The 14,711-nt window shown below is 42.2% G+C and overlaps 1 protein-coding gene across 11 annotated transcripts in view; it reads right to left on the bottom strand.

Moving 5' to 3' along the window:
* Positions 1-70: 70 nt before the first annotated feature.
* Positions 71-14,711, bottom strand: part of fgd4a (FYVE, RhoGEF and PH domain containing 4a) — a 115,149-nt gene continuing 100,508 nt past the window's right edge. For all 11 annotated transcript variants that reach the window (XM_021601933.3, XM_021601950.3, XM_021601923.3 and 8 more), the window contains 12 exons: positions 11,633-11,778; positions 8,582-8,738; positions 5,160-5,298; positions 4,834-4,892; positions 4,442-4,588; positions 4,145-4,317; positions 3,702-3,732; positions 3,517-3,597; positions 3,273-3,398; positions 2,967-3,104; positions 2,570-2,710; positions 71-2,387 (listed from right to left, as the gene is read on the bottom strand). In XM_021601933.3, the coding sequence (XP_021457608.2) occupies positions 2,127-2,387; positions 2,570-2,710; positions 2,967-3,104; positions 3,273-3,398; positions 3,517-3,597; positions 3,702-3,732; positions 4,145-4,317; positions 4,442-4,588; positions 4,834-4,892; positions 5,160-5,298; positions 8,582-8,738; positions 11,633-11,778 (1,599 nt within the window). In that variant the 3' untranslated portion in view covers positions 71-2,126. The remainder of the gene's footprint in view (positions 2,388-2,569; positions 2,711-2,966; positions 3,105-3,272; positions 3,399-3,516; positions 3,598-3,701; positions 3,733-4,144; positions 4,318-4,441; positions 4,589-4,833; positions 4,893-5,159; positions 5,299-8,581; positions 8,739-11,632; positions 11,779-14,711) is intronic.

Genomic DNA, 14,711 nt, shown 5'->3' with positions numbered 1-14,711 from the left:
AAGAAGGAAAGAGAACCAAAACTGTCATAGTGAAAGTAGGATCATATTCACAAAGCAACCAGTGACATACTTCCGTAATACTTAATCTTGTTTTATTTTCTTACAAGGTACACTTTATATAAGATGGTAAAGTGCGTAGATTCTCAAACCTTAGGGAGGGGGGGAATCGGGAGAGTGAACAAACAATCTGGTTTTACATTCAGATCTTAAGACAGGATTGGTGTGCTCTTCTGCATTCTGTGAGTACGGAGAGAATGGTATTGGAGAGGTGCATTGTACAGGGGATAGGAACAGTAGAACATGTATGAACACAGGTTATAGGCACATTAGCCTATTCCATTCAACACTTAATTCTGCAGTCCTAGATTAGTCACACTCAATTTGAATGAGGGACAACACCTTAGTGAATTAGTTCGTTGACATGGCTGAATGGGACAGAACACATGGCAATTTGAGGGCTAACTTTTTTTTTGTGCTACTTTCCTTAAACCATCATGCACATATTCTATGAATTACTTTTTAAATACATGTTTAAAAAAAAAAAAAGTACATTTCTTTCCCCACCTGGTCATTGTGTTTACTTCTGATTGTGCTGCTTTGTGGGGTGATGTCCCCATGTAAGACAAGATCTGGGTCCTTAGTAGTCTAGTCATCCCTGTTGGTAAGCTACAAAGAACCCCACTATGTATATTATACATGTCTACAACGGGGCTGTGGGGCTAGGTCATTAAAGCTGTACAACCATTCACTCATCCTCAATGCTGCCATATGGCAGCGTGTCTGTCTTCATACTAAAGGTCTACAGGATTAGAGTAAAGGCTCTAATGACTGACAAATTGTCAATCACAGCAGTAGTGACACTTTTCTACACATTACTCTGACCAGGATGTGGTTCCTTTAGAGGTCACTGACTTGGGAGAAGTTTGTGGATTCTCCTGGATTCCAAGGTGAAGGTTGGGACAGTTGCAGCAGAGTACCCATAATGCATTGCCTGGCTGGAAAGGCTATCCCTCAGCGGGTTTGGATTGAAGCCTGTTCGTTCGGGATGGGTGAGTACTTCTGCATCCTTTCCATTAGTTTATGGGGTTACAGCAATTGAAAAGTATAGAGTGATCCTCTCGATTGCTATTCTGACTAATAGGTCTTTCTGGGACCTTGACCCAGGTACAAGAGGAACTCTGTTAGATGGATTCTATTCTTGCCAGTAGAACATGGCTCCTGGCTACTGTGATGTGAAACTATGAGTGGAGAAGTGAGGACTGAACTTTCCCAGTGATACTATCCTAGGACAGGACCCTTTACTTTGAACCACTGTTCGTATGTTAGGTTTTTCGATCAAAAACACTGCTCAAACTTTGATATCAAAACATATTGAGAGCATTGGTTCTTTGTACATGAAAATGGAGTGACACTATATACAGGGCTAATTCATAATAGATAGTGTAGTTCTAACCAGTCCCTCTTGATTCACATCGGCAGACCCACATCTATGAAGATGGAGGAGGTCTGTTAAGCCTGCAGGCCTCCCCAGTGAGGGCTGAGCAGGGACGGTAGAGACACCCCACTACCTAATTTTATCTGATCGAGGCTGGGCCACTCTGGTCTACTTATTGCCCCCTGTTTCGTGGAGGTGGTGACACAGGGCGAGACATCTCACTGACTAATTTATTCTGGTCATGGTTGGGCGAGCGGGAGGGGACAATAAGTAGACAAGAACCAGCTGTTCCCTCTGACGTGAGCATGACAGACAGGAACCTTTAAACGGCTTGAGTAAACTATTTACTATTTTGGGACCTTGGGGTACTCAGAGTGCAAGATACCCCAGGTAGGTTGCCCTGAACAGGGGGAAGTAGAGACCGTTCTGAGGTCCATTCCCCCCTGCTCCGCTCTAGTGATGATTGGACTGGATTGTGTTCTTCCCATTCCAGCACAGCTCTGGTGGTGTTGGAGCCAAGTCCTCGCTTAAGATTTGTAGAATCCACTCTGGGGAGGAGAGGCAGCTTATCCAGCACTGAGTTTGCACATTTGTCTTGTGTGTGTCCATGAAGGTAGCATGGGAGTGTGTGTGTGCATACATGCACATACGTCTCTGGTGGCCCTCAGCTGTTAAATGCCACACCACACAGTTAGGTGCTGTCTGAGCTTGTCTCTTGGGTGTCCGTGGCGTTGGCAGTGGCATCGTTGGGCATCTGCGACTCTGGCACCTCCCCAGTCACAGCCACCCGGATCACCTTGAGCCAGCGCTGTTTCAGCTCTTCGCTTTCGGCCACGAAGCTGTGGACAGACTTGGACTGGGACAGACGGAAGCTGGCTGGAGGGTCGGCAGGCCGGGGGCTGTCCTCCACAGAGTAGCCCAGCAGAGGGATAGAGGACTGGGCCTTCACATCCTGAGAGAGGGGAGGAGATGGAAAAGGTAGAGATCATTTATATCTTAACATGGGCCAGGAGTTTTCCCTGGTCAGATCAAAGAGTGAGGGGGAAAAACTCCAGGAACCATTCATAACACCCCGTGCTTCACAGTGGTAGAGCATGTTGCTGTGATTGACAGTATCCAGATGACGTGGCTGACCTGTGGGGCTCCGTAGAGGTAGAGAACCAATGCCTCCTTCTCTGGGATGACGCACCACACCTTCCCCCAGGGCTTGTTCTTCTCACAGTGCTGCAGGAAGCCACAAATGATACTGCTTCCGGAGAACTGAGCCGCCTCGATCTGGGGACAGAGGAGTACAGTTTAGACACAGAAGATATGGGGTGACAGGTAGCCGAGTGGTTAGAGCATTGGACTAGTAACCAAAAGGTTGCAAGATCAAATCCCGAGCTGACAAGGTACAAAACTGTTGTTCTGCCCCTGAACAAGGCAGTGTTCCTAGTCCGTCATTGAAAGTAAGAATTTGTTCTTAACTGACTTGCCTAGTTAAATAAAGATAAAATATGCAGTTGTGCATGTGTTTCTCTTTTCCCCTTACCTCCAGAATGCCCTTCTTCTTGCCCTCGGCCTTCTCCTCTCCAGTCAGGATGGAGTAGCAGTCCTTACACACCTTGTTAATCTTGTTGCTGTCGTACTCCAGGGCCACTTTATTGTCTGAGCACTTCCAACAAACAACCTGATACAGGGACAGAAGACACATCAGTCTAATCCGGAATGAACCACAGTGTAAACTAGCCAAACAGCCAGCCGTCAAATGGGTGGAGTATAGCATTTAGTATAAGCACGTTATAATGGGTGCTGAGGGAGAGAGAGAAGGGGGGTCAAACGGACACTTCTCACTCACATATCCGCAGGCGCGACAGTGGTGTCTCCGTCGTGTCAACGCATTGAAGGGCTCTTTACACTTCATACACATTGTCACCTCCTTGTCCCGAATCCAGCGAGGAGCACGTTTCCCCAGCTCTGCCGTCTAGATGACAACACATGTAGCTCAGACACGAGAAGGTCATTGGTACAGATACAGTACACAGGACCTAGTGATAGAGGCATAAGAGGTCAGAGGTCATGTTCATTGTGGTGGCACTCACTGACACTTCCTCCACGTCTTTGGAGGCGGACTTGAACGTCTCGTTCTTCTGATGGAAGATCTCAATGGTTTCCTGGAAAGCCTGCAGGCCACAGAGACAGGTCAGTAATACACACCCAAATGTACTGAACATACAGAAAATATAACTATAAGATAGTGTAAACCAACAAGAATGTGATTATGTACCTTTATCCAGTTGTCCTTGTCTTGTTCGGAGCTGAAAAATACAATGAAAAACAACAACAGTAGTGAGCTATTTTGTCAGTTGTGGGATTGTGGTGTACCTGTTATGTGAGCTGTGGTTTGGGGTAACCACAATGACTCCAATCTATAGAATGTTATGTTACACTACTGTTTATCATGAACTGTAGTAGTGCACTTATCATACACTAAGCCCCCATAGGGTTTGCATAGAATTTGGGTGGTACAGTTATCCATATTGTTAGCAATAGGCCGTGGGACTGTAGTATACAGTTAACAGCTATTTTGAGAATCATGGCTGTAAAGAGTTTTCATACAAATGGCCATTGGGTGGAGTAGAACACTTATCTTGAGAACAATAGCAGTTATCCATTAATGGCTCTGTAGGGTGTATTAAGGGTGTAGTATGGGGTGGATTGAGATCTTGCCTGGCTTGCAGCTCCAGAGTCCTCTCCTTGCCAGACACCTGGAAGGTGTGAGGGTAGTCTTCGTTGATGGTCTCCAGCACCTTCATGCCCTCGATGCCGATGCGGGTGCGCACCGTGTACTTGGCCCCTCCCAGGCTGAATTTGGGCACGCAGTACAACAGCATGTTGTTGAACTGAGGGGGAAACAAAGAAACACCTGTGATTAATGCTTCTTTTGCTAATATATTGCCTCAGACTTGGCTGAGATTACGGATACAGTGAAATGTGTGTATGTGTATGTTTGTGTGAGTTTCTCACCAGGAAGAGGTATCTCTCCATAGCCGAGGTGTTCCTGGCAGCCAGCTTCAGGATGTGTCCCTCCTTGATGAACTCATTGGAGGCGTTGACAATGTCCTCCTCCTCCCCCAGCATCTCATAGATCTCCAGCAGCTTCTTCAGATTCTCCTGAGAAGGGAAGGGGTTCAAAATGCTTGGTTGGGTTCAAGCACTAGCCAAAAAAAGTGTCTCAGAGTAGGAGTGTTGATCTAGTATCAGGCCCCCCCCCCTGTCCATGTAGTCTTATTCATTAAAATCTTAAAGGAAAAACTGATCCCAGATCAGCACTCCTACTCTGACAAGATTTTTGAATATGGGTACTGATTTTATTTCAGATTATAAGAGTGGTGTGCTATCAGTGGGATTGTACTTACAGATTTTCGAATGGCACTGTTGGAGTGTGTGGCTGCCATGGCGATGATGTCCAATGACTCTGAGAAACAAGGGATGATTCATTTGGACCTTCCTAATAAAAAATGTTCTACAATTGTGAACAACAGATTTGTTCATTTTCAATGTAAGGCAAATATTTTCACTGGGCATTGGAGGATTCGAATATCTTCAATTTTTAATGTGAAGTAAATTATACATGATTATAATGACAAGTCGTCTGTCGAAATGAGTTACATGTAATCCTGCTCTACTGTGTTATATTATAAATATTAAAAGCCCTCCTGTGAATTTCCAGTGTTGTACTCACTCTCTGCATCTCGGCGGTCGGGGTCGTCCTGAGGCAGTTTCTTCAGGTAGTCTTTGAGCAGCATCTCGTAGCGGGGAACTCTCTGTACTGGCTCCAACATGTGGTGTTGGAGCGTCAGACTGCCACACGCCTCCTGGCTCTGACAAACACAGCAAAACAGTCCATTGTCACTTCAAGGTTGAAGGCTTAAAAGTAAAGTCACACAAATTGTTTGAGGCATATCCATTCAACAGGATCAATGGACAACAATAAATCGATTGTTCCATGACTATTTATTGTCACAGTTTCTGTTTTATTTGATTGTTGTTTCTTTAGGTTACAGCTGGAGGGCACCCTTACCTTGTTTTCTAGTTTCCAGGTTACCCTGGTTATTACTTATTGGGTTCACCTGTGTTTAGTTACCTTCTCTGTTCACCTGGTTGCCTTGTCATTTAGGTTCCTCAGTTGGCCTGTATCTGTGATTTTTGGGCTTTCTCCTAGTAAACCAAATGAGAGTCCTCGGCTCGCAGCAAATATAGGTATATCCACAGGTAAATGTTTATGGTGCTATAGTTCAAAACATGTTGTCGTGTCTTTGGCATCATTAATGGTGAAGACTTATTTTATCAAATCATTTCTCTGTAAGTATTATTATGTGATTAAACTAATAATTTACATTTTAATTAACTAGGAAGTCGGGGCACCACGGAAAATCTTCAGATTACAAAATGATAATTTTCCGAATATAACTCTTCAGATATTTTAATATCTGATCAACTTAGTCTTCAATTAATTGTTCTTTACCTTACGGTCAGTCTCTGTTCAAACGTCGTAGAATTCTAGGTTATCTGCACAAACCCAGCCTAAACCATGAATTGTCCATACACCAATTGGCTTAATCATGTATTTACTAACTAACTAAATAATCACAGAAATGCATAACAAACAACAGTAGATATTGGTTACTAACAATGATAGGGATGATCTCCTAGTGGGCTAAACCAATATGAAGGTTTGGTATACAAAGGGAAGGGGGTGTGGACAGAGAGCGGGAAAGACAAAATGGATCACTACACACAGCGGATAATTATATTAATTGAAATGCTAATCCTTTGCACATGAACGCTCGCTCATTCTGGAATAATTGCAATTAATATAGTTACGCCCATATGTCGTTGTCTTCTCTGTTGGAATCGTTGGACAGTCTGCGGGAGAGTCAGTTCATTAGAGTCTCTGGTTATTCATGGTGGTTGCTCTATCGGCGGCTCCTGATAGTGTCTGTTGTAATGGATACGTCAGGCGTCCATTGTTCTTAGAGTAGATATTTCGTCGGTTGTCGGTATTCGCATCCCAGGATAGCTTCACGTGGTATAGTTTTCTAGTTTTGGTAATCAAACCTGTGCCACCTCAGCTTACACCGAGGTATGCGTGGTCTTAACTATTCGCAATCACAGCTCACGCTGTGGGTTTGCTTAGTCTGAATATTTTTGGGGGGGATTTTAGGAGGGGCTTTTATTCGTAACAGTTAGAAGAGGGCAGTTCCATAACACCAGATCATGTCTGTGCTCACGGGGGCGTGGCCGCTGACAAGTTAAACTTTACAGGCAATACAATTCTCTCAAAATTAAAGGTTTAACATCACATTACATCATTTCATAAATAGTTTCATCTTTACTCATTCATTTTATACAACAATTAGATGCAAACTAGAGGCCGACCGAATATGATTTTTCAACGCCGATACCGATTGGAGGACCAAAAAAAGCAGATACCGATTAAAATCGGACGATTTTTATATATATATTTTAATAAATTAAAATAGGCCGATTAATCGGCATCTGCTTATATATATATATATATATATTTGTAATAATGACAATTACAACAATACTGAACTTTTACTTTTAGCTTAATATAATACATAAAATCTATTCAGTCTCAAATAAATAATGAAACATGCTCAATTTGGTTTAAATAATGCAAAAACAGAGTGTTGGAGAAGTAAAGGTGCCATGTAACAAAGCTAACGTTTAAATTCCTTGCTCAGAACATGAGAACTTATGAAAGTTGGTGGTTCAATATTCCCAGTTAAGAAGTTTTAGGTTGTAGTTTTTGGAATTATGACGCATCAACTATTTCTCTCTATACCATTTGTATTTCATATACCTTTGTCTATTGGATGTTCTTATAGACACTTTAGTATTGCCAGCCTAATCTCGGGAGTTGATAGGCTTGAAGTCATAAACAGTGCTGTGAAGCAAGCATTGCTAAGAGCTGCTGGCAAACGCAGTAAAGTTTGAATGAATGCTTACGAGCCTGCTGCTGCCTATCACCGCTCAGTCAGACTACTCCATCAAAACCATAGACGTAATTATAATATAATAAACACAGAAATACAAACCGTTGGTCATTAATATGGTCAAATCCGGAAACTATCATTTCGAAAACAAAATGTTTATTCTTTCAGTGAAATACGGAACCATTACGTATTTTATCATATGGGCAGCAACCCTAAGTCTAACTAAATATGCAGGTTTAAAAATATATACCTCTGTGTATTGATTTTAAGAAAGGCATTGCTGCTTATGGTTAGGTACATTCGTGCAACGATTGTGCTTTTTTCACGAATGCGCTTTTGTTAAATCATCCCCCGTTTGGCGAAGAAGGCTGTGATTCGATGATAAATTAACAGGCACCGCATTGATTATGTGCAATGCAGGGCAAGGTAGTTAACCTAGTAATATCATCAACCATGTGTAGTTAACTAGTGATTATGTGAAAATTGATTGTTTTTTCTAAGATAAGTTTAATGCTAGCTAGAAACTTACCTTGGCTCCTTGCTGCACTCGCATAACAGGTGGTCAGCCTGCCACGCAGTTTCCTCGTGGAATGCAATGTAATCGGTCATGATCAGCATCCAAAAATGCCGATTACTGATTGTTATGAAACTTGAAATCGGCCCTAATTAATCGGCCATGCTGATTAATCGGTCGACCTCTAATACAAACACCATAATTGAGAAATGTACACATTCAGAGATATAGTTATGCGTTTCCTGTCCTTCGTGAGGTCACCAAATGAAACACACTCAACATAACTGTCCCTTAAGTGTCCATGGACCCTTCCCACATTCTCACAAGTGGACATATAGTTAAATCTTTCCCATTTTGGGGATTTAGGAGTCCGGACACTTGAAATCCTTTGTTCACTCTGTGGTCTCTCTCTCTCTGCATGGAAAGGGGGAGAGCGTCTCTGCCAGGAATTTACGACCTGAGATAACAGAAGCTGGGCGTAGGAGAGAGTGAGAGAGGGGGAAGCCACGATCTACACCCAGAAAGGGCCATGTCATGACAATGTAATTCCTATACAACTCATTTGTTAATCCACAACTGCAGACCTGTGCACTTCTGAATTAGGCCAGTGTTCAGAATCTACGCTAGTACCTGTATGTCCTGGATGATGGCTTTGAACTGTGGCGAGCGGTCCGTCCACTGTTTCAGCAGCTCCATTGCATTGTCAAAGTTCTTCACATACTCAGCGTACATCTTCAGGAAGGGTGTGAGATTCTGCAGGATGTCTCCTAAGCGAGGGGTAGACTCCCTGTAGGGAGGGAGGGAGAGGTGCCAGTTAGATAGGAACCATAAGGTAACCATCTCTCAGCCCTGGAACTCCAACTAGAGACCCACTGGGCACAAAGTGGTTGAATGAACGCTGCTTCAACGTCTGACATTGTTTTAAAGATACAAAGTTATATCCACTATCAGAAAAAAATAACAATAGGGTGGATAGCTCCTCCTACTGGAGAATTGATCTATCTACAGCTAACCCATTGCTCTCCCATCCAGGGTTTTAACCAAGCCCAGCCCTGTTGAGCTATGATATGTCACTGACTAATACCAATGTCCTATCTTGAGAATTATTGTTGAGAGATCTCCACTTTAAAATGAAATACAGTAGGTTAAAGATGCAATATGCAGAAATCGCTCAGCCATTTCCTGTTTACTAAAATTCTAATGCACTTAATTTCAGTTTGTGACAAAACAAGCAAGCATAGGGGGCCTCCCGGGTGGCGCAGTGGTTAAGGACGCTGTACTGCAGCGCCACCAGAGACTCTGGATTCGCGCCCAGGCTCTGTCGTAACCGGCCGCGACCGGGAGGTCCGTGGGGCGACGCACAATTGGCCTAGCGTCGTCCGGGTTAGGGAGGGTTTGGCCGGTAGGGAAATCCTTGTCTCATCGCGCACCAGCGACCTCTGTGGTGGGCCGGGCGCAGTGCGCGCTAACCAAGGTTGCCAGGTGCACAGTGTTTCCTCCGACACATTGGTGCGGTTGGCTTCCGGGTTGGATGGCGCTGTGTTAAGAAGCAGTGCGGCTTGTTTGGGTTGTGTATCGGAGGACTTTCAACCTTCGTCTCTCCCAAGCCCGTAAGGGAGTTGTAGCGATGAGACAAGATAGTAGCTACTAAAACAATTGGATACCACGAAATTGGGGAGAAAAAGGGGTAAAATTCACACAAAAAAAAACACAAAAAAAACAAGCAAGCATAGTGTATATAATCATTGTACCATCTAAACCGCTGTGAAATATATTTTCCATAACCAAAAAATATTGTATTTTCAGCTGTTTGAAGCTGGTGTACAAAACCGAAACTAAGAGATGCAAAAACAAAACTTTACAACGGGAAGCATAGAGCACATTTAACAGATCTACCGCTTCTCAGACTTGCATTCAATGAGAATGACAGATCTATAACATACATTTCTATGTGAATTTGGTCGGGTCACCCAAAAAGTTACATATTGTAGCTGTTGCTATCGAAGCCATTTCAAAGGGTAGGTTTAACAGAGCAAATGAAACGTGACCATACTTTATCAATCATTATATCATCAATGATGCTATTGCTTCAATTCAACCCAGAATTCAACTAAAAATAGACAATAAAATAGGCCTCGGGTTTCAAGCTCTGGTTGATTTTAAATGTAATGATGATATTTAGTGGTATTGAATTGTGTTTAATTCTCAGTGCAACCAAATATTAACATTTAAAGGAGATGTATCTTCTGCTTGGTTAGTTCAATCTGTGCCACTGACTTAGTCTGGCTTCTAATTCAAGTTTGTCTACAAAATAATAATAATTAACAATTGAAGTTAAAGAATAGGACTAAATCAAATCAAACATTATTTAAAGCGCATTAACATTTTATTAGATTTAGTCATTCTTTCATTGACATTTTTGGTGGAGATAGAGGTGAATGCAACACATCAATGATTAATTTGTAGACATATTCTTATATGAAATAAATGCACGTTCAAGAGAGCATGCATGACTCTACACAGGTCTGTGGAGATCTTCACAATTACTGTAATAATCTGTGCAGAATCTCGAAAGGCATTGATCACTTGCACCATGTACTTTGTAATCTCAACAGCAATCCAGGTAATTTGGTTGTGCTATTAGAAGAAGCACAGGGATAACACATTCATCTGTTGTATAAATAAACTCAATATCTGACGTTGTATTCCCATTTGAACTTCGCCGTGCTTTTAAATGGTTGAACGTGCAGTGATAGACATTTGGGTGACAACTAAACCAAAAAACAGACATTGTTCTTCCATTGGAATTTGGTTGTGCTTTTAGATGGTTGAAAGCATAGTGATAACACATTGGAAATTCGACTAACTTTTGGCTGTCTTTTTGAGTGGTTGAATATAGGTTGTAATCTCCTTTGATCAACATCTCCACCAAATATTACTCAACTCAAATTATGTGGTGGGTTAAGTGGGGTTTGACTCATTTCGGGCTCTATTCAATCAGATTCGCTTTAGCCGACATTCGCATAGCGGTTGTTTTGGCGGTATCAGAGGTGGAACTGTGTTAGAGCTGTGAAATCCACAAGTGGCTCCCGGCATTATACCTAAAGCAGACATTGCCATTGGCTGCATGTAGCACAGAAATCACATGCAGCCTGGTTTACAGGTTTGAACACAAAGAATGTGAGATGTAATCTACACCTCCATTAGGATGCTAGAAAGTCACATGGCTTTGTTGAATGATTTTTCAATTTGAGCGTAATTACTTCTATATAGGACTACACTTTCTATCACTTTCTTCTCCGCGAGTGGGGCGGGTGTGGCTTCGTAAACAATGATCGCAAGAGCAGCTGCTCACCGATTTGACGGCTCCAACGCAGTTCCACCTCCGACCGCCAAAACATCCACTATGCAGGTGTCTGCTATCGCTTGATTTGATTGAATCTAGGCTTTGATCACAGTTCAATCGGGACATTCCAAACGACAGACCACAACTTCTCTATTTGATGATAAATGGTGTTCTTACTTCATCTAGATTACACAAATACTGTAAATGTGTCAGAGTGATTCTGAATGAGTCAGAAGTGGGATTTAGCTATTGCATTTTATTGCATTCTCAAAAAGGCGAGATCTGCGAGTTTGTACACTGAATCTGTGGCCACTGGCCAGTCATGTGAAGCTCACCATTCTCCCATGCGTTTCTCCAGGTCAGGCAGGAGAAACTGGTTGTGGAAGGTGTTGATGGAGGAGATGTTGGAGAAGATGTTCTTCACCACGTCCACTGGGAATGTGCCCTTTAGAGCTTCCTCCGTCAGCTTGGCACAGAACACCTGCATGGTGGCACAACAACATGGCGAGGTGAGTTAAACCACACTGAATCGATCATAATAATGAACACGGCTTTCTTTTCATTCTGAGGTAGACCTAGGCCAGTGTTCAGTGGGACACACCGTATCAACACATTCTGTTATTGGACAAGTTTAGGTAATACCTCCCTGTTTCTCACAGTTACAAAACATTTTCTACCGACCAGTTGTGTAAAGTACTTAAGTAAAAATACAAGTACGAGTTAAGTATTTCTTGGGGGTATCTGTACTTTACTTCTCTATTTACACTACTGTTCAAAAGTTTGGGGTCACTTAGAAATGTCCCTGTTTTTTAAAGAAAAGCGCATTTTTGTCCATTAACATAACATCAAATTGATCAGAAATACAGTGTAGACATTGTTAATGTTGTAAATTGTAGCTGGAAACTGCTGATTTTTTATGGAATGTCTACATAGGCATACAGAGGCCCATTATCAGCAAGGCCAGCATCCCAGACTCGCCTCTTCACTGTTGAGACTGGTGTTTTGCGGGTACTACTTAATGAAGCTGCCAGTTGAGGACTTGTGAGGCGTCTGTTTCTCAAACTAGACACTAATGTACTTGTCCTCTTGCTCAGTTGTGCACCGGGGCCTCCCACTCCTTTTTCTATTCTGGTTAGAGCAAGTTTGCACTGTTCTGTGAAGGGAGTAGTACACAGCATTGTACAAGATCTTCCGTTTCTTGGCAATTTCTCGCATGGAATAGCCTTCATTTCTCAGAACAAGAATAAACTGACGAGTTTCAGAAGAAATGTATTTGTTTCTGGCCATTTTGAGCCTGTAATCGAACCCACAAATGCTGATGCTCCAGATACTCAACTAGTCTAAAGAAGGCCAGTTTAATTGCTTCTTTATTCAGAACAACAGTTTTCAACTGTGCTAACATAATTGCAAAATGGTTTTCTAATGCTCACTTAGCCTTTTAAAATGCTAAACTTGGATTAGCTAACACAACGTGCAATTGGAACACAGGATTGATGGTTGCTGATAATAGGCCTCTCTACGCCTATGTAGATATTCCATAAAAAAAAAAAATTGGCCGTTTCCAGCTACAATAGTCATTTACAACATTAATGTCTACTCTGTATTTCTGATCAATTTGATGTTATTTTAATGGACAAAAAAGTGATTTTCTTTCAAAAACAAGGAAATGTCTAAGTGACCCCAAACTTTTGAACTGTAGTGTATATGTTTGACAACTTTTACTTCACTACATTCCTAAAGAAAATAATGTATTTCTTTCTACTCCATACATTATCTCTGACACCCAAAAGTACTTGTTACATTTAAAATGCTTAGCAGGACAGGAAAATGGTCTAATTCACACACTTATCAAGAGAACATTCCTGGTCATCCCTACTGCTTCTGATCTGGTGGACTCACTAAAGACATGCTTTGTTTGTAAATGAGTGTTGGAGCGTGCCCCTGGCTATCCGTAAATAAGAACATGGTGCCATCTGGTTTTCTTAATATAAGGAATTTGAAACGATTTAAACTCTACTTTTACTTTTGATACTTAAGTATACAGTGCCTTGCGAAAGTATTCGGCCCCCTTGAACTTTGCGACCTTTTGCCACATTTCAGGCTTCAAACATAAAGATATAAAACTGTATTTTTTGTGAAGAATCAACAACAAGTGGGACACAATCATGAAGTGGAACGACATTTATTGGATATTTCAAACTTTTTTAACAAATCAAAAACGGAAAAATTGGGCGTGCAAAATTATTCAGCCCCCTTAAGTTAATACTTTGTAGCGCCACCTTTTGCTGCGATTACAGCTGTAAGTCGCTTGGGGTATGTCTCTATCAGTTTTGCACATTGAGAGACTGACATTTTTTCCCATTCCTCCTTGCAAAACAGCTCGAGCTCAGTGAGGTTGGATGGAGAGCATTTGTGAACAGCAGTTTTCAGTTCTTTCCACAGATTCTCGATTGGATTCAGGTCTGGACTTTGACTTGGCCATTCTAACACCTGGATATGTTTATTTTTGAACCATTCCATTGTAGATTTTGCTTTATGTTTTGGATCATTGTCTTGTTGGAAGACAAATCTCCGTCCCAGTCTCAGGTCTTTTGCAGACTCCATTAGGTTTTCTTCCAGAATGGTCCTGTATTTGGCTCCATCCATCTTCCCATCAATTTTAACCATCTTCCCTGTCCCTGCTGAAGAAAAGCAAGCCCAAACCATGATGCTGCCACCACCATGTTTGACAGTGGGGATGGTGTGTTCAGGGTGATGGGCTGTGTTGCTTTTACGCCAAACATAACGTTTTGCATTGTTGCCAAAAAGTTCAATTTTGGTTTCATCTGACCAGAGCACCTTCTTCCACATGTTTGGTGTGTCTCCCAGGTGGCTTGTGGCAAACTTTAAACAACACTTTTTATGGATATCTTTAAGAAATGGCTTTCTTCTTGCCACTCTTCCATAAAGGCCAGATTTGTGCAATATATGACTGATTGTTGTCCTATGGACAGAGTCTCCCACCTCAGCTGTAGACCTCTGCAGTTCATCCAGAGTGATCATGGGCCTCTTGGCTGCATCTCTGATCCGTCTTCTCCTTGTATGAGCTGAAAGTTTAGAGGGACGGCCAGGTCTTGGTAGATTTGCAGTGGTCTGATACTCCTTCCATTTCAATATTATCGCTTGCACAGTGCTCCTTGGGATGTTTAAAGCTTGGGAAATCTTTTTGTATCCAAATCCGGCTTTAAACTTCTTCACAACAGTATCTCGGACCTGCCTGGTGTGTTCCTTGTTCTTCATGATGCTCTCTGCGCTTTTAACGGACCTCTGAGACTATCACAGTGCAGGTGCATTTATACGGAGACTTGATTACACACAGGTGGATTGTATTTATCATCATTAGTCATTTAGGTCAACATTGGATCATTCAGAGAT

The sequence above is a fragment of the Oncorhynchus mykiss genome, chromosome 1, assembly GCF_057628025.1.
Source record: "Oncorhynchus mykiss isolate SJ-2025 chromosome 1, ASM5762802v1, whole genome shotgun sequence".
Classification (NCBI taxonomy): Eukaryota; Metazoa; Chordata; class Actinopteri; order Salmoniformes; family Salmonidae; genus Oncorhynchus; species Oncorhynchus mykiss.
The sequence above is the reverse complement of the archived record's forward strand: the minus strand, read 5'-3'. Positions and strand labels throughout refer to the sequence as shown.